This window comes from Pristiophorus japonicus, chromosome 1 (assembly GCF_044704955.1).
Source record: "Pristiophorus japonicus isolate sPriJap1 chromosome 1, sPriJap1.hap1, whole genome shotgun sequence".
Taxonomy (NCBI): domain Eukaryota; kingdom Metazoa; phylum Chordata; class Chondrichthyes; family Pristiophoridae; genus Pristiophorus; species Pristiophorus japonicus.
Genome location: NC_091977.1, coordinates 429,563,264 through 429,589,710, shown reverse-complemented (window position 1 = coordinate 429,589,710; position 26,447 = coordinate 429,563,264). Strand labels below are relative to the sequence as shown.

General features: G+C 45.2%; 1 protein-coding gene across 17 annotated transcripts in view; it reads left to right on the top strand.

The window, feature by feature from the left end:
* The window catches only part of dtna (dystrobrevin, alpha), a 709,829-nt gene that overhangs the window by 367,264 nt on the left and 316,118 nt on the right, over positions 1–26,447 (top strand). For all 17 annotated transcript variants that reach the window (XM_070892657.1, XM_070892659.1, XM_070892667.1 and 14 more), the window contains one exon: positions 955–1,040. In XM_070892657.1, coding sequence (XP_070748758.1) covers positions 955–1,040 — 86 coding nt within the window. The remainder of the gene's footprint in view (positions 1–954; positions 1,041–26,447) is intronic.

The window sequence follows — 26,447 nt, the reverse complement described above, 5'->3', positions numbered from 1 at the left end:
TTCAATACGCTAAAAGTACCGATCCGCCTCGATATACACCACAACAGAGACTCGATCGAATTTCTCCCCCGAATCTTTTGTTTAACATGTGAGCAGTTAATTGCATCTGAGTCTCTGACCCAAAGGAACCATACAACTTCAGACATATTTAATTTCAGTCTCTTTGAAGCCTGAATGTTTAGTTACTTGTACCGTGTTCATTTGAAGTTGTTTATGAGAAACAGTATGAGAGAGATTAGAAGAAATTTCTTTGCAGAGTTGTTGAAATATGGAAGGACAGTTTGCAGAGAGAGTTGAAACAAAGAAACATTGCATCTTTTATGGGAAAAGAGGATAAATATTTTAAAAAGAGGAAGATACAGGGTTATGGGAGAAGTCCAGAACAGTAGAATTAATGTTGGATTGCTTCAGCAAGATGCTAGGGCAGACACAATGGGCCAAATGGCCTCCTATGTTGTAAACATTTATGGTTCTAATTTCAGTATTGCAATCCTTTTTTTGCAAAGTCTATAATGTAGTTGGATTCAGCTCAGGCTCACAACCTGAAGTCACAGAGGAACAGTCAGGTTGTAGCCCCAAAGATAGCTTCCTAAATTATCTTGGAATCACAGGTTTTCTGCGACAACATACTACACCAGAACCAGGTTCAGAATCGAGATCAGAAGTTGCTCCTTCCTCCATATTTATTTTAAACTGTCAATCAGTGATGTTCAATTAGTAAACATCAACATGAGAAAGAAATTCACCAGAAAAAAAAAGTTCTGTTGTATTAAAATAAGTTTCAGATTGGGGAAAGAAATCTTTCTCTTTTTCATAACTGTTCCAAAGTGAGGTAAGTGACATTAAAATCGAAATCTGTTTGCAGAAGTGGATAAGCTTATTTTCCTCTATTTTTTAAATGACTGCTGACTAATAACAATTGTTTAAAATGTAATTATCTGGTTGATTTTTCAGAGACGGCCATGGCAAAATATCAGTTTTTGCTGTGAAAGTGGCATTAGCAACAATATGTGGAGGGAAGATACTGGATAAATTGAGATGTAAGTATTTTGTAAATACTAATCTTTGCAATGTTCCACGCTTAAACTTTTTGCCCTTTCACAACCACTTATTTCCACTTTGAGACAAGCAAGAAAGAAAGACTTGCCTTTATATAGCGCCTTTCACGACCTCAGGACAACCCAAAGCATTTTACAGCTAGTGAAGTACTTTTGAAGTGCATTGTTGGAATCAACATTCCTGCTAAGCTGTGTGGTTGCATGCCCATGTGACAGTCTGGAGGTCCCGCAAAGGCCGCTCACCCACTTTTAAATGGAAAAAATTCATGCATGCATGAAAATGTGTGGTTGGAATGTAGGGAAGCATACAAAAGTAACACAGACAGCTTCAGAAAAAGCCTATGACCATCTTACAATGGCAACTCATTTGTATAAATGTGCTGTCTGTCACCTTAATATCTAAGGTGAATGTTCATCAGTATTTCACAGAATCACTGTATGCTCCAATTCTTCCCTATGCTTAAGTCATCCTTGACTCCGAGGGACTGCCTATGCTGATGATGCTGCTTAACAGTGGCTGAAAGGCAGATAATTTTTTTAGTACAAGGACAGATTTGGAGAAAGATGCAGAATTTGAAATTAACAGTTGAATGGAGTTGGAAAAACTGGATGTAAATTGAACAAGGAGTAAAAGCTCATTGCTTAAAAGAATAGGGAACATTTTTGTTTTCTCCTTATGGGCGATAATCTGGTGGACTGGATTGCCCACCTGTTATAGAACCTGCCCGATTTCCATTCCATTCATTGCAGTGGAATGAAAATCCGACGGGTTCTATAATGGGCAGATGATCCGCTCCACCAGTTCCGCCTATGAAGTGAAGGTGAAAATTAACTCCAATATTTTGGGGCGTGTAACAAACATAGGGAGGACTGAGACAGAATATGGAAATCTGAGACCAACATTTTAATTAATTCCATTATGTTTAGAAATGGGAATTACCATTAACAGATAGGTATTCACTGTATACTATCTATCCATTTTTCCTTCATCCACCTAGCCAATCTAATTTTGAATGCTGACATAGTTCCTTCTCAGTCACTAACCCAGGAAGTGAATTCACAGCCTCACAACTCTCTGTGTGAAGTTGTTTTTCCTGCCCTCTGTTCTAAATCTTTTACATTTAATCTCATACCTGTGGCCCCTCATTCTTGACCTCTCCAACACTGGAAATAGGCTGCATATATCTACCCTATCCCATTCCTTCATAATTTGATAATATTGCCCCGTAATCTGTGTTGTAACAAAAAGAATACCCAATGTTTCATGCCTATCGTCAAAGCACTGGATAAGTACCTCCAATGCTGCCTCTGCAAAATCCTGCAAATTCATTGGCAGGTTAGGCACACCAACGTCAGCGTTTTGTCTTAGGCCAACATCCTCAGTATCGAGGCATTGACCAAGCTCGACCGATGGGCGGGCCACATTGTCCGCATGCCTGATGCTAGACTTCCAAAGCAAGCATTCTACTCTGAGCTCGTCACAGCAGACAAGCCTCAGGAGGGCAGAGAAAACGCTTCAAGGACACCCTCAAAGCCTCCTTGAAAAAATACAACATCCCCATGGACTCTTGGGAATCCCTGGCCCTAGACCCCTCAAAGTGGTGGAAAAGAAGGCACCGAAAACTTTGAGTCTCTTTGCCGGGAGCACATGGAAGCCAAATACAAAAAGCGGAAGGAGCGTATAACAAATCAAGCAACCCATCCACCCATCCCTCCAACCACTGTCTGCCCCACATGTGACAGAGACTGTAGATCCTGCATTGGTCTCATCAGTCACCTTAGAACTCATCTTAATGTGGCAGCAAGTCATCCTCGACTCTGGGGGACTGCCTAAGAAGGAGAAGAAGAAGATTTTTTTTTCCTCAAACCAGGCAGTGTCCTCATAAATGTACCTTGTAGAAACATAAAAACATAGAAAATAGGTGCAGGAGTAGGCCATTTGGCCCTTCGAGCCTGCACCATCATTCAATAAGATCATGGCTGATCATTCCCTCAGTACCCCTTTCCCGCTTTCTCTCCATACCCCTTGATCCCTTTAGCCGTAAGGGCCATATCTAACTCCCTCTTGAATATATCCAATGAACTGGCATCAACAACTCTCTGCGGTAGGGAATTCCACAAGTTAACAACTCCTTGAGTGAAGAAGATTCTCCTCATCTCAGTCCTAAATGGCCTACTTCTTATCCTAAGACTGTGTCCCCTGGTTCTGGACTTCCTCATCATCGGGAACATTCTTCCCGCATCTAACCTGTCCAGTCCCGTCAGAATCTTATAAGTTTCTATGAGATCCCCTCTCATCTTTCTAAGCTCCAGTGTATAAAGGCCCAGTTGATCCAGTCTCTCTTCGTATGTCAGTCCCGCCATTGCGGGAATCAGTCTGGTGAACCTTTGCTGCACTCCCTCAATAGCAAGAATGTCCTTCCTCAGATTAGGAGACCAAAACTGAACACAATATTCCAGGTGAGGCCTCACTAAGGCCCTGTACAACTGCAGTAAGACCTCCCTGCTCCTATAATCAAATCCCCTAGCTATGAAGGCCAACATACCATTTGCCTTCTTCACCGCCTGCTGTACCTGCATGCCAACTTTCAATGACTGATGAACCATGACACCCAGGTCTCGTTGCACCTCCCCCTTTCCTAATCTGCCGCCATCCAGATAATATTCTCCCTTCGTGTTTTTGCCCCCAAAGTGGATAACCTCACATTTATCCACATTATACTGCATCTGCCATGCATTTGTCCACTCACCTAACCTGTCCAAGTCACCCTGCAGCCTTTTAGCGTCCTCATCACAGCTCACACCGCCACCCAGTTTAGTGTCATCTGCAAACTTGGGGATATTACACTCAATTCCTTCATCTGAATCATTAATGTATATTGTAAAGAGCTGGGGTGCCAGCACTGAGCCCTGTGGCACCCCACTAGTCACTGCCTGCCATTCTGAAAAGGACCCATTTATCCCGACTCTCTGCTTCCTGTCTGCCAACCAGTTCTCTATCCACGTCAGTACATTACCCCCAATACCATGTGCTTTGATTTTGCACACCAATCTCTTGTGTGGGACCTTGTCAAAAGCCTTTTGATAGTCCAAATGCACCACATCCACTAGTTCTGCTTTCTTTAAAGCCTCAACATCTGAACTATATAGTGTGGTACCTAATATTGCATACCGTATATCTCCAAATTTACTATCATCTTCAGGTTTGACACCACTCCCGAAAGCTGCCCTTAACTCCTACTCTGTGTTTTCACCCTTCGAACCATTTTTTAATCTAGCTTGCTTTCTTCCCCTCGATTTCCATACTCCTTAATCTCTCGTGTGGTACTTTATCAAAGACCTTTTTAAAGCCCATGTACACTGTTTCTACTGCATTTCCCCATCTACTATGTCTGTTACCTACTCATAGAATTCTATGAAACTTGTCTACATGATCATCCCTTGTGATATTCGTACTTGCTTTAGAGGTATAATGTTGTGAGCTGTGTCTGGAGGAGATGGAGCACATCAATGAACTGGGGTGGAGGGGGAGAGTGGTTGTTGAGATAACCTTTAGGGAAGAATTGAAAATCTAAATGTCAATTTTAGCTTTTCCTTTGTTTTTCGTCTATCAATTGTGGAGTATGAAAGTGCTTAAAATGAACCAGAATGCATAATTCTATGCAAAAGTTATAAACTCTCAGTGGGACCATGGCTCCAGATCTCCATAGAAATTAACCACCACTTTTGTGCCTTCATGGAATCATAGAATGGTTATAGCAGGGAAGAAGGCCTTTTGGCCCATCTAGCCCTTGCCAGCTCTTTGCAAAAGCATCTCAGCTAGTCCCACTCCCCTGCCCTTTCCCTGTAGCCCTGCAAATTCTTTTCTTTCACTAACTTATCTAACTCCCTTTTGAATGCTGTGGTTGAGACAGCCTCCACCACCCTTTCAGTCAGCGCATTCCACATCCGAACCACTCACTGCATAAAAAGCCAATCATCTTAAATCTGTGTCCTCTGGTTCTCGACCCTTCCACCATTGGGAACAGTTTCTCTCTATCTACTCTGTCCAGACCCCTCATGATTTTGAACACCTCTATCAAATCTCCTCTCAATCTTCTCTGCTCCAAGGAGAACAACCACAGCTTCTCCAGTGTATCCACATAACTGAAGACCCTCATACCTGCAATCATTCTCGCAAATTTCTCCTGTACTCTCTCTAAGGCCTTCAAATCGAAGTGCAGTGCCCAGAATTGGACACAATACTCCAGTTGAGGCCGAACCAGTGTTTTATACATATTCATCATAATTTCCGCGCTTTTGTACTCTTATACTTCTATTCATGAAGCCTAGGATCCCGTAAGCATTTTTAACTGCTTTCTCAACCTGACCAGCCACCTTCAATGATTTGTGCACATATACCCCCAGGCCTCTCTGTTTATGCACTCCTTTTAGAATTGTACCTTTTAGTTTATATTGCCTCTCCTCATTCTTCCTACTTGTATCACTTCACACTTTTCTGCGTTAAATTTCAGCTGCCACATGTCCGCCCATTCCATCAGCCTATCTGTCTTGTTGAAGTCTATCACTATCTTCCTCATTGTTCACCATACTTCCAAGTTTTGTGTCACCTGCAAATTTTGAAATTATGCCCTGTACACTCATATCCGAGTCATTAATATATACCAAGAAAAACAGTGGTCCCAGAATTGACCCTGGGGAACACCACTGTGTATCTTCCCCCAGTCCGAAAAACAACTGTTCGCCACTATTCTGTTTCTTGTCACTTAGCCAATTTCGTACCCATGCTGCCACTGTCCCTTTTATTCCATGGGCTTCACTTTGCTGGCGGTCTGTTATGTGCCAATTCTCCAGTACAAACACCTTTTGGAAATCCACGTACACCACATCAACCCTCTCTGTTACCTCATCAAAAACTCGGATCAAGTTGGTTAAACACGATTTGTCTTTAACAAATCCATGCTGGCTTTCCTTAATTAATCCATACTTGTCCAAGTGACTGTTAACTTTGTCCCTGATTAATGTTTCTAAAAGCTTCCTCACTACAGTAGTTAAACTGTAGTTGCTGGGTTTATCTTTATACCCCTTTTTGAACAAGGATGTAACATTTGCAATTCTCCAGTCCTTTGGCACTAAGCCCATTTCTAAAGAGGATTGGAAGATTATGGCCAGTACCACCACTGATTTCTTCCTTCACTTCCCTCAGCATCGTAGGATGCATCCCATTCGTTCCTGGTGACTTATCTACTTTAAGTAGAGCCAGTCTTTCTAGTACATTATCTTTATCAATTCTTATCCTGTTATGTATGTAATAACGCGATAGACTGAATACTGTAAACTAACACAGGTACAAACCTGGCTCTGCTTTATTAGGGCTCAAATTACATGATGGCTTGCCTTTTATACCTGGGCTGCACACACATACATACAGCCCAATGACCTCCGACAGTCGCGCCACCTAGTGGCTAGTAACTCCAAGCATACATACATGACATATCCCACCCAGTATCTCCTCTACCTCCTCCTTCACTACGTCTATGGCAGCATCTTCTTCCTTGGTGAAGACAGATGCAAAGTACTCATTTAGTACCTCAGCCATACCCTTTGCCTCTGTGCATTGGTCTCCTCTTTGGTCCCTAATCGGCCCCACCCCTCCTCTTCCTACGGTTACCTTTTATGTGAGCTGGCATTCTATTCTCATACCCTCTTTGCCTCTCATTTTCTTTTTCACTTCTCCTCTGAACTTTCTATATTTAGCTCTCAGATGTATTCTCGACCTGACATCTGTCATACGCGCTTTTGTTCTGCTTCAACTTACTCTCGATCTATTTCGTCATCCATGGATCTCTGACTTTAGTTGCCCTACTTTTCCCCCTAGTGGGAATGTATCTCGATTGTACCCGAACTATTTCCTTCTTAAAATGCAGCCCATTGTTCCACTACAGTTTTGCCTGCCAATCTTTGATTCCAGTTTATTCGGATCAGATCCATTCTTATCCTACTGAACGTTGCCTTCCTCCAATTAAGTATTTATACTCTAGATTGCTCCCTGTCCTTTTCCATAGCTAATCTAAACCTTATGACACTTGCTCCACTTGACCTGCCTCATTCCCCAGAACCAGATCCAGCAATGCCTCCTTCCTCATTGGGCCGGAAATATACTCATCAAGGAAGTTCTCCTGAACATACTTCAGAAATTTTTCCCCCTCTCGGTCCTTTACACTTTCACTATCCCAGTCTATATTAGGATAGTTGAAGTTCCCCATTATCACTACTCTATAATTCTTGCACCTCTCTGTAATTTCTCTGCAAATTTGCTCCTCCATTTTTCCCATTGGTTGGTGGCCTACAGAATACACCTCATAGTGTAATAACACCTCTATTTTTTCTTAACTCTAGCAATATAGATTCTGCCCTTGACCCCTTCAGGACATCCTTTCTACACAGCAGTGTAATGTTCTCCTTAAGAAATGCTGCCACACCACCTCCTTTTCTTCCCTATCTTTTCTGAACACCATATAACCAGGAATATTTAATACCCAATCCTGCCCTTTTTGGAGCCAGGTCTCCGTTATTGCCATAACATCATATTCCCATGTGGCTATTTGCACCCGCAGCTCACCAACCTTGTTTACTATGCTTCTTGTGTTCACATAAATACACTGCAAACCTATCTTAGACCATCCTGTGTTCTCTCTTAGTCTGACCCCACCAAATACCTTACTATTTCTTGCTTTAGTTCTATCCGTTTCTCCCAATCCTTTGCTCCCTTTTTTCTCCTTTCTAATGCTACATCCTGGTGCCTACTCCCCCATGCCAATTTAATTCAACCCATCCCCAACAGCACTAGCAAACATCTCTGCGAGGATAGTGGTACAGGCTCTGTTGAGGTACAACCTGTCCAGCCTGTGTTGGTTCCCTCTCCCCCAGAACAAGCCCCACTGCCCCAGGAATCTGAAGCCTTCCCTCCTGCCCCATCTCTCCAGCCACGCATTCCTCCTATTTCTATACTCACTCGTGTATGGCACCAGGAGTAATCCAGAGATGAATACGTTTGAGATCCTGCTTTATAATTTTATTCCTAACTACCTATAATTTGCCTGCAGAACCTCATCCCTCTTTCTACTTATGTCATTGGTGCCAATATGGACCATGACTTCTGGCTGCTCCCTCTCCCGCCTCAGAATGTTCTGCAGCCGCTCAGTGACATCCTTAACCTAGCACCAAGGAGGCAACATACCATCCTGGAGTCACGTCTGTAGCCGCAGAACCACCTGTCAGCTCCTCTAACTATCGGATCCCCTACCACTATTGCTTTTCCTATCATCCTCCTCCCGCCCTGTACAGCTGAGTCACCTGTGGTGCCGTGGACATGGCTCTGGCTGTACTTCCCAGAAGAGCCATCGCCCTCCTCAGTACTCAGAACAGAATACTGGGTCGAGAGCGAGATGCACTCAGGGGGCTCGTGAACTACCTGCCTGGTCCTCCTCTTCTGTCTGGTGGTGACCCATTCCCTCTCTCCTTCCCGCACACTCCTTAACTGTGGGATGACCGCCTCCTGAAATGTGTTTTCCACATAGCTCTCAGCATCGCGGATGCACTGCAGTGATGCCAGCTGCTGCTGAATCTCTGAAACCCGGAGCCCGGGCTCCTCCATTTGACGACATCTCCTGCACATGTGGTTGTCCAGGACACGGGAGGCGTGCTGGAGTTCATACAGGGCACAAGATGTGCATTCTGCTGGGCCGAGCTGCCCTGCCATGCCTTTATTTATTCGACTATTAACTAACTTTCCTGAAACTTAAGACTAAGATGTATCTAATTCAAGTTATTAATATAATATAGTATTAACAGTTACTAATTTAATATAGTATTCACAGTTACTAATTTCCAAGCTCCTGCTTTATCCTTTGCCAGCTATTTAACCCCTGGCCTCTAACTTGAAGAACAAAAAAAACAGTGTGACCTTTACCAACCAATCAGTTATCAGCTATCCTGTGATGTCACTCCTGGATTTTTTTTTTCTTCTCTCCTCTCTTTCCCCGACCAGGTCCACTGCTCTTGGTGATACTGGACCTTCTCTCCGCCGCTCTTCATATCCTGGTCTCCTCTCCATCGCCAACCAGGTCCGCTGCTCTTGAGCATGGATTTTAACTCCCCGGTGGAAAGCTGAATGGTTCCACTGGGAGGTCATGCCAATTTTAACAGCTGGGCCTCATTAACATCCTGTTGGCCAGCTGTTCACCAGACCGGGCTTATTCAGGCAGCTGACCAGGTGCTGGCAGGCAAAAATTATCCGGCCTGGGGGCTGTCCACATGTAATTCATGCGTAGAGGTTGGGAATTAGCAGGGCCAGCTGATGGAAAGGAAGGGAGGCAGGCCCAGTCTTACATGTGGGGCTCAGAGGAGCACTCCTGCTCCTCCTTGCTCCATAGAGAAATTTTTGACTAAGCTTTTGGGGCCTGTGCTGGGTGCCTGGCAGATTGCACTGATCAGAATGACCATGGTGGTCACTGCAGCCAGTAGGCCATTAAAATTTCCATAGATCCTATCTGAGTGATAGGACCCTGATTAGCAAACATTAATGATACGTCTGCCTCTTGGGTGAACGCCTTACATGCCTGGTGTTAAAATCACCCCATATATCTTCCTTGCAGTGATCACTGCAGTGGTGTATTTTTCAGGCACTCTTACCAGATTATAGGAAGCAAACCTTATTTGGATTGCAGTTAGAGTTCATTATGGATGCTGAGCGCATTGAGCAATGATTAGGCCTCAGTGCCTGTAATATGGAGCCCTATCGTCTAAAGTGTAGTAACTGGGTGATGCTGGTTATATTATTGGACCCTCAGAGTTAATGGTTGCTCCTCAGCCTTTGATGTATAAGAAAGGTTATGCTTCCATAGTGGTGCTACAGAGGGCTGTTGAAGAAGATATCTGTGGGGAACATTGTTATTCTACTAAATTTTTCATTTTAGTGTGGCACTTGACTTGCTTTGTAAATAAGTGGTGGCTGAGCTTTTGTTATGTTTTCCAACTAACCAATGGCAGAGCTCTATAGGTGCTCTCTTACTAAATTAATTGTAGCTCCCAAAAGGGCAATTCAACTGAAAGCAGCAAAGAACTCTCTTGTTTTTCACAAACATGCAGCCTAATGAGACATGGTGATGGAGTCAGCAAAATACATCTGTCACTAAATGTGAGTCTACTGCCTTTGGGACATTTAAATAATACCAGTGTTATAATAATGGGACTGTTTTCCACAATTGCAAGGTCCACCACCATGTGCCCTGGTGCCATCGTCTTCATTTAAAGTTTGTGGAGAAAAAAGAGGGGTAGAGTTAAACCCACTGGACCCTTTAATAAAAGCACACGAACAGCGAACATGGAAATAAATGAAAATACCATTTAAATCTTCAGAAAAGAATCAGAAGGATCCCTTCATGATCCCAACCCATTATTCACAATTCCCCAGACAAATCTGCCTAATCAATATTATCCCATCAAGCAGCTGATAAATGATAAGTCCTCGATTTCTTTCATTTTTGTTTATTAAACAAGTGTAATAAAACTAAAAAAAATTAACATTATTACATGATAATAATGCCAGAAATCCCAGTATGATGCAACAACACAACTTCAATTTATATAGTACTGCGATATTTTGGGTTTTTACACTGTTTTTCTCACACCAAGCATCACCAGCCACTCCCTCCCGTAGGTCGATTTACAATCCAGAGCATATCTTAACTTTCCCAATATCTAGATTACACTGGTTACTGGAATGTATAAAATTCAAATTGAATATATACTTTGACCTAATTGAGACTCAGGCTCTAAACCAACCAGTGGTTTTAATTAAATAAGAGAGGTAAATGAACAGTACATGGTATTATTATTTTATTTGATGTGTAAAATAATAATATGCCACTCACAAATATTTTACAACAGAAGCTCATTTTTACATGAAACATGCTGTAGCCTCAGATTGATCTGGCTTTCTTGCTGGGCCAGCTTAAACACAGAGCTCACTGTTGCTAGTTGACAGACTGAAAATGACTCCCAAACTAAACACATTTGGCGATAGTGTAAAACGGGTGATATCGGAACGGCCGCCTATTTTACATCTCAATTGATTTTCCTTTTCGTTGAATTCAATGGAAATTAAAAGATAGAATCATAGAAATTTATAGCACAGATGGAGGCCATTCGGCCCACCGTGTCCGGCCGACAAAGAGCTATCCAGCTTAATCCCACTTTCCAGCTCTTGGTCCATAGCCTTGTAGGTTACGGCACTGCAAATGCATATCCAAGTACTTTTTAATTGCTATGAGGGTTTCTGCCTCTGCCACCCTTTCAGGCTGTGAATTCCAGACCCCCACCACCCTATGAGTGAAAAAATTCTCCTCAAATCCCCTCTCAACCTTCTGCCACTTACTTTAAATCTATGCCCCCTGGTTATTGACCCTTCTGCTAAGGCGAATAGGTCCGTCCTATCCACTCTATCTAAGCCACCCATAATTTTATTCACCTCAATTAGGTTTCCCCTCAGCCTCCTCTGTTCCAAAGAAAACAACCCCAGCTGAACCAGACTTTCCTCATAGCTAAAATTCTCCAGTCCAGGCAACATTCTCATAAATCTCCTCTCTACCCTCTCGAGTGCAATCACATCTTTGCTGTAATGTGGTTACCAGAACTGCATTACTATAGCTGTGGCCTAATTAGTGTTTTATACAGTTCAAGCATAACCTCCCTGCTCTTATATTCTATGCCTCGGCTAATAAAGGCAAGTATCCCATATGCCTTCTTAAGCACCTTATCTACCAATCCTGCAACCTGCAGGGATCTGTCAGCATGCACCCCAAGGTCCCTTTCTTCCTCTACACTGTTCCTCCACACTTCTCAGTGTCCTACCATTTATTGTGTATTCCCTTGCCTTGTTAGCTCTCCCCAAATGCTTTACCTCACACTTATTCCGATTAAATTTGACTTACCACTGTTCTGCCCACCTGACTAGTTCATTGATATCTTCCTGCAGTCTTCAGCTTTCTTCTTCATTATTAACCACACATTCAAGTCTAGATCATTGATGTGTACCACAAAAAGCAAGGAACCTAGTACTGAACCCTGCAGAGACCCACTGGAAACAGCCTTCCAGTCACAAAAACAACCATCGACCATTACCCTTTGCTTCCTGCCCCTGAGCCAATTTTGGATCCAACTTGCCACTTTGCCTTGGATCCCATGGGCTTTTACTTTAGTGACCAGTCTGCCATGCGGGACCTTATCAAAAGCCTTGCGAAAATCCATGTAGACGACATCAAATGCACTACCCTCATCGACCCTCCTTGTTACCTCCTCAAAAAATTCAATCAAGTTAGTTGGACACGACCTCCCCGTAACAAATCCATGCTGACTGCCCTTGATTAATCCGTGTCTTTCGAAATGAAGATTTATCCTGTCGCTCAGAATTTTTTCCAATAATTTTCCCACCACTGAGGTTAGCCTGACTGGCCTGTAGTTACTCGGTCTATCCCTTTCTTCCTTTTTAAACAGCGGTACAACATTAGCAGTCCTTCAGTCCTCTGGCACCACACCTGTAGCCAGAGAGGATTAGAAAATGATGGCCAGAGCCTCTGATATTTCCTCTCTTACTTCTCTTAACAGACTGCGGATTTATCCACTTTCAAAGATGGTAAATCCCTTAATACCTTCTCTCTCACTATGTGTATTTCATCTAATATTTCACACTCCTCCTCCCTGTTGGCCATGTGTGCATCGTCCCTCTCTTTTGTGAAAACAGACACAAAGGTCCCACATGGCAGACTGAACACGAAAGTAAAAGCCCATGGGAGTTGTGCACAGACCACCAAACAGTAGTAGTGAGGTTGGGGACAGCATCAAACAAGAAATTAGAGATGCGTGCAATAAAGGTACAGCAGTTATCATGGGCAACTTTAATCTACATATTGATTAGCTAACCAAACTGGTAGCAATGCGGTGGAGGAGGATTTCCTGGAGTGTGTAAGGGATGGTTTTCTAGAACAATTTGTCAAAGAACCAACTAGAGGGCTGGCCATCCTAGACTGGGTGATGTGTAATGAGAAAGGACTAATTAGCAATCTTGTTGTGCGAGGCCCATTGAGGAAGAGTGACCATAATATGGTAGAAATCTTTATTAGGATGGAGAGTGACACAGTTAATTCAGAGACTAGGGTCCTGAACTTAAGGAAAGGTAACTTCGATGGTATGAAACGTGAATTGGCTAGAATAGACTGGCGAGTGATACTTAAAGGGTTGATGGTGGATAGGCAATGACAAACATTTAAAGATCACATGGATGAACTTCAACAATTGTACATCCCTGTCTGGCGTAAAAATAAAACGGGGAAGGTGGCTCAATCATGGCTAACAAGGGAAATTAAGGATAGTGTTAAATCCAAGGAAGAGGCATATAAATTGGCCAGAAAAAGCAGCAAACCTGAGGACTGGGAGAATGTTATAATTCAGCAGAGGAGGACAAGAGTTTAATTAGGAGGGGGGAAATAGAGTATTTTGAGGAAGCTTGCTGGGAACATAAAAACTGACTGCAAAAGCTTCTATTAATATGTGCAGAGAAAAAGATTAGTGCAGTCAGATTCAGGCGAATTTATAATGGGGAACAAAGAAATGGCGGACCAGTTAAACAAATACTTTGGTTCTGTCTTCACGAAGGAAGACACAAATAACCTTACGGAAATACTAGGGGACCGAGGGTCTAGTGAGAAGGAGGAACAGAAGGAAATCCTTATTAGGCGGGAAATTGTGTTAGATAATTGATGAGATTGAAGGCTGATAAATCCCCGGGGCCTGATCGTCTGCATCCCAGAGTATCCTAGAAATAGTGGATGCATTGGTGATCATTTTCCAACAGTCTATCGATTGTGGATCAGTTCCTATGGACTGGAGGGTAGCTAATGTAACACCACTTTTTAAGAAAGGAGGAAGAGAGAAAACGGGTAATTATAGACCGGTTAGCCTGACATCAGTCGTGGGGAAAATGTTGGAATCAATTATTAAAGATGAAATAGAAGCACATTTGGAAAGCAGTGACAGGATCGGTCCAAGTCAGCATGGATTTATGAAAGGGAAATCATGCTTGACAAATCTTCTAGAATTTTTTGAGGATGTAACTAGTAGAGTGGACAAGGGACAACCAGTGGATGTGGTGTATTTGGACTTTCAAAAGGCTTTTGACAAGGTCCCACACAAAAGATTGGTGTGCAAAATTAAAGCACATGGTATTGGGGGTAATGTACTGACGTGGATAGAGAACTGGTTGGCAGACAGGAAGCAGAGAGTCGGGATAAATGGGTCCCTTTCAGAATGGCAGGCAGTGACTAGTGGGGTGCCGCAGGGCTCAGTGCTGGGACCCCAGCTATATACAATATACATCAATGATTTAGATGAAGGAATTGAGTGTAATACCTCTAAGTTTGCAGATGACATTAAGCTGGGTGGCGGTGTGAGCTGTGAGGAGGACGCTAAGAGGCTGCAGGGTGACTTGGACAGGTTAGGTGAGTGGGAAAACGCATGGCAGATGCAGTATAATGTGGATAACTGTGAGGTTATCCACTTTGGTGGCAAAAACACGAAGGCTGAATATTATCTGAATGGCGGAAGATTAGGAAAAGGGGAGGTGCAACGAGACCTGGGTGTTACGGTACATCAGTCATTGAAAGTTGGCATGCAGGTACAGCAGGCCTTCAAAGCTAGGGGATTTGAGTATAGGAGCAGGGAGGTCTTACTGCAGTTGTACAGGGCCTGAGCGAGGCCTCACCTGGAATATTGTGTTCAGTTTTGGTCTCCTAATCTGAGGAAGGACGTTCTTGCTATTGGGAGAGTGCAGCGAAGGTTCACCAGACTGATTCTCGGGATGGCTGGACTGACATATGAGGAGAGACTGGATCGACTGGGCCTGTATTCACTGGAGTTTAGAAGGATGAGAGGGGATCTCATAGAAACATATAACATTCTGAGGGGACTGGACAGATTAAATGCTGGAAGAATGTTCCCAATGTTGGTGAAGTCCAGAACCAGGGGACATAGTCTAAGGGTAAGGTGTAAGCCATTTGGGAGTAAGATGAGGAGAAACTTCTTCACTCAGAGAGTTGTTAATCTGTGGAATTCCCTACTGCAGAGAGTTGTTGATGCCAGTTCACTGGATATATTCAAGAGTGAGTTCGATATGGCCCTTACGGCTTAAGGGATCAAAGGGTATGGAGAGAAAGCAGGAAAGGGGTACTGAGGTGAATGATCAGCCATGATCTTATTGAATGGTAGTACAGGCTCGAAGGGCTGAATGGCCTACTCCTGCACCTATTTTCTATGTTTCTATGTTTCTAAGTATTTATAAAGAATCATCCCCATGTCCTCCGCCTCCACACACACATTACCTTTATGGTCCCTAATAGGCCCTACTCTTTCTTTAGTTATCCTCTTGCTCTTAATGTATTTATAAAACATCTTTGGGTTTTCCTTGATTTTACTTGCCAATATTTTGTCATGTTCTCTCTTTGTTTTCCTAATTTATTTTTTAATTCCACCCCAGAACTTTCTATACTCCTCCAGGGTTTCTGCAGTATTGAGCTGTCGGTATCTGTCATCAGCTTCCCTTTTTTTCATTATCCTATCCTGTATGGCCCTTGACATCCAGGGCACTCTAGATTTGTTAGACCCATCCTTTTTCTTTAAGGAAACATACTTGCTCTGAACCACCATTATCTCCTCCTTGAATGTCTTGCACTTCTCTGACACTGATTTACCCTCAAGTCACTGTTTTCAGTCCACTTTAGCTAAATTTCATCTCAGCTTAGTAAAATGAGCTTTTCCCCACTTGAGAATTTTTATTGCTGGTCGATCATAACTACCCTAAATCTAACTGAATTATGATCACTACCACCAAAATGTTCTCCCACTGTTACCCCTTCCACCTGCCCAGCTTCATTCCCTAAAACTAAGTCCAGAACCTCCCTCTCTCTTGTTGGACTTGCTACGCACTGGCTGAAAAGTTTCTCCTGAATGCATTTTAAGAATTCTGTTTTCTCTATGGGCCCAAGTTTCCACACGATAAAAAACGGGCGCCCCTCCGAGCTGGGCGCCCGTTTTTCACGCCACAAAGTGCGCCTAAAAAAACCCACCGTATTCTCCACCTCCCTGCAGGTCCTCTGGTCCTCGGCGCGGCGCAGCAGGAGCTGTAGGGGGCGGAGCTAGGACCCTGTGCCGGGAGCTCTGCACATGCGCACTATAGTGGGCACGCAAGTGCACTAGCTCCAGGCGCCCGAAACTGTGTGGGAGGGGCCCGAAGCACGCAGCCCCTAGCCCTGGCCGAATGGCCTCACTGGGGCTGCGTGAATAAGGCTCCTCCCACGGCCAGCTCCTGCTTCCCCCCCCGCACCCCCCCGACCCGACTCGACCCGCCTGTCGCTGCCGCTCCTGCTTCCCCGCCGCTCCTGCTTCCGCCGCCCCCCCCACCCCCCGACTGGACCGGACCCGACTCGACCCGTCTGCCGCTGCCGCTCCTGCTTCCCCGCCGCTCCTGCTTCCGCCGCCCCCCCCCCCACCCCCCGACCGGACCGGACCCGACTCGACCCGCCTGTCGCTGCCGCTCCTGCTTCCGCCGCCCCCCCCCCCACCCCCCGACCGGACCGGACCCGACTCGACCCGTCTGCCGCTGCCGCTCCCGCTCCCACCCGACTCGACCCGACTCTACTCTCGCCCCCGGACTGGATCCGACCTGACCTCCCCCTCCCCGACCTGACCTCCCTCTCCCCGACCTGACCTCCCTCCCTGACCTGACCTCCCTCCCTCCCTCTCTCCCTCCCTCCCTCTCTCCCTCTCTCCTTCCCTCCCTCCCCCTCTCCCTCTCTCCCTCCCTCCCCCTCTCCCTCTCTCTCCCTCCCTCTCTCCCTCCCTCCCCCTCCCTCTCTCCCTCCCTCCCCCTCTCTCCCTCCCTCCCCCGCCGACCCGAACCGAACCTCTCTCCCCGACCCGACCCAACGCCACCTACCTCTGGTGCTGGGGACGGGCCCTGCCCGAAATCTCGGGCCCGGCCCATTCAGCCTTCGGTCCCGACGGCAAACCGCTTCCTAAAGGCCTGCCTGAAGAACTTTCACACAGGTAGGAACATGGTTTATTTCATCTTTTCTTTGCTTATAAATGTTTATTTAGGTTGGATTTGTTTGTATAATATTTGTATCAGTATAACTAAGGATTTATTGTAGAATTTAATGACTTCCTTCCCCCCCCTCCCCCCCTCGTTCCCTACGCCTAATTTGTAACCCGCGCCTGATTTTTTAATGTGTAGAACAGGTTTTTTCAGTTCTACAAAAATCTTCACTTGCTCCATTCTAAGTTAGTTTGGAGTACGTTTTCACTGTGGAAACTTTGAAATCAGGCGTCAGTGGCCGGACACGCCCCCTTTTGAAGAAAAAATTCTGTTCCAAAGTAGAACTGTTCTACCTGACTAGAACTGCAGAAAAAAAAATGTGGAGAATTGTGATTTCTAAGATAGTCCGTTCTCCACCAGTTGCTCCTAAAAATCAGGTGCAAATCATGTGTAAACTTGGGCCCTATAACTTTCACATTAATTCTATTCCAGTTAATATTAGGGTAATTGAAATCCCCAACTATTACTACTCTAATGATGTAGAGATGTATAACAGGCGGTCGATCTAATGTTGTCCACTTTACACTATCAGCAAAAGTTAAAATTGCCCCATGAAGCCCAATATATTCCCATAATTAATGAGACAGCGCAGATGAGTAAGCACAGGTGTGATGGGCATGCAGGTCTTGATGCAAGACAAGAGAGCTTACTTTACCACCTGGATAGAGGATGAGGATAGTGGGACTGGAGGAAAGTAGGGTAAGTGGATGGTAAAATGAGGAAGTGGTCAGAAATATCCTCATTGGTGATTTTGATCTTGGTGAGGCTGCATAAGATGATGATGTTGAAGGTGTGGATAGGAGAGTTTATGTGAAAGGTGAGATCCAGTAAGGCCAGCAGGATGGGCAAACAGTTGGCAGAAGCAGTTCAGAGTGGAAAAATGTGAAGTGATGGTTGTTGAAATTAAACTTTAAGCTGGTACACAGCTTACATAAGGTGACAGTGGATAAAGTGATAAAAATGCGATGTAACTGCACTTTTTTTGCACATGCGTCTGTCAAGCCCCGCCCCCCATGCTGCATCTGTCAAGCTGTTCAAGACTTTAGGTAAGCCACAACTGGAGTATGATGTGTAATTTTGGGAACCCTAGTATATAAAGAAATTTAAAGCAATGGAAAAGGTGCAGCATAAATTTGCAAGAATATTATCAGGGATCTGGGGTTATAGTTATAAACAGAGACTTGAAATATTGAGGTGTTTTCACTGAGCCGAGAAGATAAAGGGGGTGACCTAATAGATGCCTTCAAAGAGAGAAAAACCTTGCATTTATATGGCACCTTTCACAACCTCCAGATGTTCCAAAGTACTTCACAGCCAATTAAGTACTTTTGAAGTCTAAGTCACTGTTGCAGTGTAAGAAAACATAGCAGCCAAAATACACACAGCAAGGTCACACAAACAGCAGTGAGCTAAATAATCAGATTAACTGTTTTAATGATGTTGGATGAGAGATAAATATTGGTCAGGATACCAGGAGAACTTTCCTGCTCTTCTTCAAAGAGTGGCATGTGATCTTTTATCACTACCTGAGAGAAGAGACTAGGTTTGACGTCTCATCTGAAAGACGGCACCTCTGGCAATGCAGGACTCCGTCATTACTACACTGAAGTATCAGACTCGAAGTCTTTGGAGTGGGGTTTGACCAACAACTACTCCTCTCTACTCTGATTCTTGCCCCTCCCTAGCCACTGTCTCAGGTCGAATCAAAGTATTTGCAACTGCAGCATTCTTTTCAAGCCCGAATTGAGTTTCCAATCCCACATCCAGTCTATCGCACCTTTTACTTTCATCTTTATACTATTTCCCATCTCTGCCACTACCTCACCCCATCTGCCAGTGAAACCCTCTGATACTACTTTGTCATCTCCGGACTCAATTACTCCAATGCTGTCCTGGCCAGCCTTCCATTTTCCACCTTTCAATATGTCTAAAACTTTGCTGCACATATTCTGTCTCAAACCTAGTTCTTCACTCGTCACCCCAGTACTCGCTGGCATTCATGGTCCTCCAAACCTCATTTAAAATGATCATCCTTGTCCAACTCCCTCCATGGCCTCACAGCCCCTTCTTCCATCTCTTTCCTCCTCCAGCCCCACAACATCCCCCTCTGAACATTTTCTGCCTCTAGCCTCTTGTGAATCTTCCTCTCTAAATTCCTCTGCTTCTGCACATCCCTTTCCTCCTTTAAGACGTTCCTTAAAAACCATCTTCACTTAATCTCTCCTTTGGCTTGGTGTATATGTTCTTCATGCTTCTGTGAAGCATCTTTTGGCATTAAAGGTACTATATAATTGCAAGTTGTTGTCTGGGTTCAAGTGAAAGTAAAAATTCTTAATTTTTTTGGTTATTTTGGGTTTATGTACCATCAACACATTTTGGTTTATGTGTTACTTCCACAATAAATCAAAGCTAAACATATGAGAAATATTCACAAAATTGTTGATCGAGATGATTGTGGAAATCATGCAGAAAGTTGGCAAAAGGACCCAAGAAGAAAATACAGAAATGTCACTTTAAAGAGCCAGCATTTTGAAAAATGTTGCATTATTGCCAATATTTTCTAGCATTAAAGGAATCTGACCTTTTGAGTGTTTGCAAGTTATTTATAAATGTGAATTGTGTGCTGGCAGTAAGCATTTGGTTATTTTGGCATGAAGCACATTTGTTACTAACCTTAGGAGTCATGTCTGTTGTTATGTATGTGAACCTAACCTATGTGTAAGACTTGCCATTAGGGGGCACACCTGTGGGAGACCAATGGGTCACCTGTGCACCCTGGAGCAAGCAGGCATAAAAGACAGTCCACCACGCTGCTGCCTCACTTTGGAGTTATATTAAAGAGACCAAGGTCACAATGGTTTGAGCTTACAACACAGTCTCGTGGAGTTATTCTGAACTTAACAACTGACAACGAGTTACAGATCACAAACTTTCACGCGGAAATGGATGCCGTTGGTATTCTTGAGAGATTTGTTGAGGGTGATGATTGGGAAGCCTTCATTGAGCGTCTCAACCAGTACTTCGTGGCAAACGAGCTGGACACGGCTGAGACGGAGACCAAGCGCAGGGCGATTCTCCTCACCACATGTGCGTCGTCGGTATATGGCCCCCTCAAAAATCTACTGGTTCCAGACAAACCAACGGACAAGACTTAAACAGAGCTGGCGCAGGAACACCTCCACCGAAGGACATAAGAACATAAGAAATAGGAGCAGGAGTCGGCTATACGGCCCCTCGAGACAGCTCCGCCATTTAATACAATCATGGCTGATCCGATCATGGACTCAGGTCCACTTCCCTGCACGCTCCCCATAACCCCTTAGAAACATAGAAAATAGGTGCAGGAGTAAGCCATTCGGTCCTTGGAGCCTGCACCACCATTCAATAAGATCATGGCTGATCATTCACTTCAGTACCCCATTCCTGCTTTCTCTCCATTCCCCTTGATCCCTTTAGCAGTCAGGGCCATATCTAACTCCCTCTTGAATATATCTAACGAATTGGCATCAATAACTCTCTGCGGTAGAGAATTCGACAGGTTAACAACTCTCTGAGTGAAGAAATTTCTTCTTATCTCGGTCCTAAATGGCTTACCCCTTATCCTTAGACTGTGACTCCTGGTTCTGGACTTCCCCAACATCGGGAACATTCTTCCTGCATCTAACTTGTCTAGTCCCGTCAGAATTTTATATGTTTCTATGAGATCCCCTCTCATTCTTCAAAACTCCAGTGAATACAGGCCCAGTTGATCCAGTCTCTCCTCATATGTCAGTCCTGCCATCCCGGGAATCAGTCTGGTGAACCTTCGCTGCACTCCCTCAACAGCAAGAACGTCCTTCTTCAGATTAGGAGAACAAAACTGAATACAATATTACAGGTGAGGCCTCACCAAAGCCCTGTACAATTGCTCCTTTACTCAAATCCCCTATCTATGAATGCCAACATGCCATTTGTCTTCTTCACCGCCTGCTGTACCTGCATGCCAACTTTCAGTGACTGATGTACCATGACACCCAGGTCTCGTTGCACCTCCCCTTTTCCTAATCTGCCGCCATTCAGATAATATTCTGCTTCATGTTTTTGCCACCAAAGTGGATAACCTCACATTTATCCACATTATACTGCATCTGCCGTGCATTTGCCCACTCACCTAACCTGTTCAAGTCACCCTGCAGCCTCTTAGCATCCTCCTTACAACTCACACCGCCACCCAGCTTAGTGTCATCTGCAAACTTGGAGATATTATGCTCAATTCCTTCATCTAAATCATTGATGTATATTGTAAATAGCTGGGGTCCCAGCACTGAGCCCTGCGGCACTCCACTAGTCACTGCCTGCCATTCTGAGAAGGATCCGTTTATCCCGACTCTTTGCTTCCTGTCTGCCAACCAATTCTCTATCCACGTCAGTACATTACCCCCAATACCATGTGCTTTAATTTTGCACACCAATCTCTTGTGTGGGACCTTGTGAAAAGTCTTTTGAAAGTCCAAATACACCACATCCACTGGTTGTCCCTTGTCCACTCTACTAGTTACATCCTCAAAAAATTCTGGAAGATTTGTCAAGCATGATTTCCCTTTCATAAATCCATGCTGACTTGGACCGATCCTGTCACTGCTTTCCAAAAGCGCTGCCATTTCATCTTTAATAATTGATTCCAACATTTTCCCCACTACTGATGTCAGGCTAACCGTTTTCTCTCTCCCTCCTTTTTTAAAAAGTGCTGTTACATTAGTTACCCTCCAGTCCATAGGAACTGATCCAGAGTCGATAGACTGTTGGAAAATGATCACCAATGCATCCACTATTTCTAGGGCCACTTTCTGAAGTACTCTGGGATGCAGACTATCAAGCCCTGGGGATTTATTGGCCTTCAATCCCATCAATTTCCCTAACACAATTTCCTGACTAATAAGGATTTCCATCAGTTCCTCCTTCTTGCTAGACCCTCGGTCCCCTAGTATTTCCTTAATCCCTTATTGGTTAATAAGCTGTCTATCTTTGTCTTAAATTTATTCAATGTTCTCGCTTCCACAGCTCTCTGAGGCAGCGAAATCCACAACTTTACAACCCTCTCTCAGAAGAAATTCCTCCTCATCTCAGTTTGAAATGGGCAGCCCCTTATTCTAAGATTATGCCCCTTCGTTCGAGTCTCCCCTATCATAGAAACATAGAAAATAGCTGCAGGAGTAGGCCATTCGGCCCTTCGAGCCTGCACCACCATTCAATATGATCATGGCTGATCATGCAAATTTAGAACCCCATTCCTGCTTTCTCTCCATACCCCTTGATCCCTTTAGCCATAAGGGCCACATCTAACTCCCTTTTGAATATATCTAACGAACTGGCCTCAACAACTTTCTGTGGAAGGAAAACATCTTAATGGCCAGGTATCGCTTTTACACGCAGCGAGTTTTATCGCCGACCTAAGACCCCTTGTGGAACAGTGCGAATTTGCAGAATCTTTGGGGGAAATGTTGCGGGACTTTTTCGTGCTCAGAATTGGCCACAAGGTCATCCTCCGCAAACTGCTGTCTGCCGAATCCTTAGATCTGAGCAAGGCCATCACAATAGCCCAGGCCTTCATATCCACGAGTGACAACACGAAACAGATATTTTCACAGAATCGAAGCTCACTGGCAAGTACTGTGCATAAATAATGCCTTCAGCAGGCAGAACTGTACATGGTAGGGCCCACACAACCGCAGAGGTCAGGCCTAGGGTGACTCAGAGGGGGCAGTCATAGAGCCCATCAATGTCGATTCAAGCACTATGTGTGCAAGGCTGTGGAAGAGTGGGGCACCTCCAGCGAATGTGCAAGCGACCTCGGACTCACCACGTGACAGAGTCAGCAGAGGATGACTGATCCAGTGCAGATCACACTGAACGAGCAGGAGAGGCAACTCAACCGGAGGATGAGGAGGAAGTGTATGGGGTACACACCTTCATCACCAAAAGCCCTCCGATAATGTTAAAGGTTAAACTTAACGGCATTCCAGTCTTCATGGAATTGGACACAGGGGCGAGTCAATCGATTATGAGCCAGAAGGCTTTTGAGAAACTGTGGAGTAACAAGGCACAGAGGCCAAAACTAAGCCCGATTCACACAACGCTGCGCACTTATACCAAAGAATTTGTCATTTATGTAACCTTTATGTAACAACACTGCAATACTGTATATACGTAAGAAATGCATACCTTGACCACAGGGGGCGAACTTGTGGGAGACACTCCTCACCTGGTCATCCAGGTATATAAAGGGAGGTCCCACGCAGGGTCATCATTTCTTGGTCCTGTGAATAAAGGTTCAGGTCATGGAGTGACCTTGTCCATAGAATGTGCCTCATGTGGATTTGTGGTATTGTGTAAGGACTTTACATTGGCGACGAGAAATGGGAATCAACGTCCCACGAGAATGGCCACCGGCAGCAGAGATGAACGGTACTGTGTTGGTGAGGACTGGAACAATTTCATTGAGAGGCTCCAGCAGAGTTTGGTCACGAAGGACTGGCTGGGAGACGCAGCGGCCGACAAGCGAAGGGCTCATCTACTGACCAGCTGTGGACCTAAGACTTACACGCTCATGAAAGACCTGCTAGCACCCAAGAAGCCGGCGGACAAAACCTTTGAAGAGCTCAGCAAACTAATCGTTGAGCACCTCAAACCGGCGAGCAGTGTACACATGGCCCAACACAGATTCTATACCCACCGACATTGGGAAGGACAGAGCATACCGGACTTCGTTGCAGACCTCCGGTGCTTGGCCAGCCTCTGTAAGTTCACAGACGCCTGCAGGGGGGAGAAGCTAAGGGATTTCTTTATTGAGGGCATCGGTCATGCTGGGATTTTCAGAAAGCTAATTGAGACCAAGAACTTGACCTTGGAAGTGGCGGCGTTGATGGCCCAGACTTTTATGGTGGCGGAGGAGGAAACCAAGATAATATATGCGCGCAATTCTGCCTCCAACGTGGCAATGGATCAGGGAGTCAATATCATAAATGCGACACAGAGCCCCGCAGGCAGGCAAGGGCAGTTTGACACACCCCAGGCAGCAATAGACCCAAGAGTAAGTCTCCAACAGAGACAATGGCAGGCTGAACGGACATTTACGCCCCCCAGTGGACAATGCGGCCCGGGATGGGGCCATTGACACCCACTAACAGGGTGCTCAAGAGCAGTCAAAGGGACAATTAGCGAGAAATGCCTTGTAACAGCTCTTTTGTTCACAACAATGGGAATCTCAGTTCATGCTGGAGGTGTGAGGGCAGACATGCTGCCAGGACTTGCAGGTTTCAACAGTTCGTCTGCAGAAATTGTAACCTCAGTGGCCATTTAGCCAGAATGTGCAGAAAGCCTGTAACCAGGCTAATATACGAGGCGGATGAACCAGATGAGGGGTCTGCGAGGCAGGATGACACTTGGGGCAAATCAATGGACGCTGAAGTTCAGCGGGTTCATGTGGCAAACATTCACAGCTTTCTACCAAAACGCCACCCATGATGATGAAAGTCCTATTAAACGGCATCCCTGTACGCATGGAGCTGGACACGGGGGCCAGCCAGTCACTCATGAGTGTTCAACAATTCGAAAAGCTGTGGCCACTCAAAGTCAACAGACCCAAACTAGAACGCATTGAGATGCAATTACGGACGTACACCAAAGAAATCATTCCAGTGCTAGGCCATGCAATGTTGGCAGTCACACACAATGGATCGGTGAACCGGCTGCCTCTCTGGATTGTCCTGGACAATGGTCCCGCACTGTTGGGGAGGAGCTAGTTAGCTGAGATGAACTGGAAATGGCGGGGTGTGCACGCCATTTCATCTGTGGAGCGAAGTTCATGCTCACAGGTCCTTTAGCAATTTGAATCACTATTTCAAGCTGGCATCGGACATTCAAAGGTACCAAAGTAATGATACGCATCACCCCGGATGCCAGACCAGTGCACCACAAAGCCAGAGCTGTGCCATATGTGATGCAGGAGAAAATTGAAAGCAAGTTGGACCGGTTGCTGAGAGAGGGCATCATCTCGCCCGTTGAATTCAACCCCATCGTTCCCGTCCTAAAAGCGGATGGCTCGGTCAGGATCTGTGGCGACTACAAGACCACTACCAACCGGGTGTCCCTACAAGACCAATACCCGCTCCCGAGAGCAGAGGACCTTTTTGCTGGCAGGTGGCAAGCTGCTCACCAAGTTGGACCTCACTTCAGCCTACATGACCCAAGAACTGGCCGACGAATCTAAACTACTGACCACCATCACCACGCACAAGGGACTGTTTGTTTACAACAGGTGTCCGTTTGGCATTCGATCAGCGGCCGCGATTTTTCAAAGAAAATGGAAAGCCTGCTCAAATCCATTCCCGGAACAATCGTATTTCAGGACGACATCCTCATCACCGATCATGACACCAAGGAACACCTCCACAACCTGGTGGAGGTGCTACGCCGACTGGACCGGGTAGGCCTGCAACTCAAGAAGTCTAAATGTGTGTTTTTGGCTCCTGAGGTTGAGTTCCTGGGCAGAAGGGTTGCTGCAGATGGGATTCGGCCCACCGAATCCAAAACGGAGGCGATTCGACGAGTGCCCAGGCCCTGCAACACATCGGAGTTGTATTCATTTCTGGGACTCTTGAACTATTTCAGGAACTTTCTGCCGAACTTAAGCACATTATTGGAGCCGCTACACGTGCTCCTGCGTGTAAGGGTTGCGATTGGTTTTGGGGGGACTGTCAGGAACGGGCTTTCAATCGGGCGCAGAACCTACTTTGTTCAAATAAGTTGTTGACGCTGTACGACCCCCGTAAGAAATTGGTTCTGACGTGTGATGCATCGTCCTGTGGAGTTGGGTGCATGTTGCAGCAGGGTAATGCTGAGGGCCAATTACAACCTGTGGCTTATGCCTCCAGGTCACGCTCTCAAGCTGAACAGGGTTATGGGATGGTTGAGAAGGAAGCACTCGCATGTGTCTATGGGGTGAAAAAGATGCATCAGTACCTTTTTGGCAGGAGGTTCGAATTAGAAACGGACCACAAGCCGTTAACATCCCTGCTGTCAGACAGCAAGGCTGTCAATGCCAATACGTCAGCTCGCATACAGCGATGGGCTCTCACGCTCGCTGTGTATGACTACACCATCCGGCACCAGCCCGGCACCGAAAACTGCGCTGACGCGCTCAG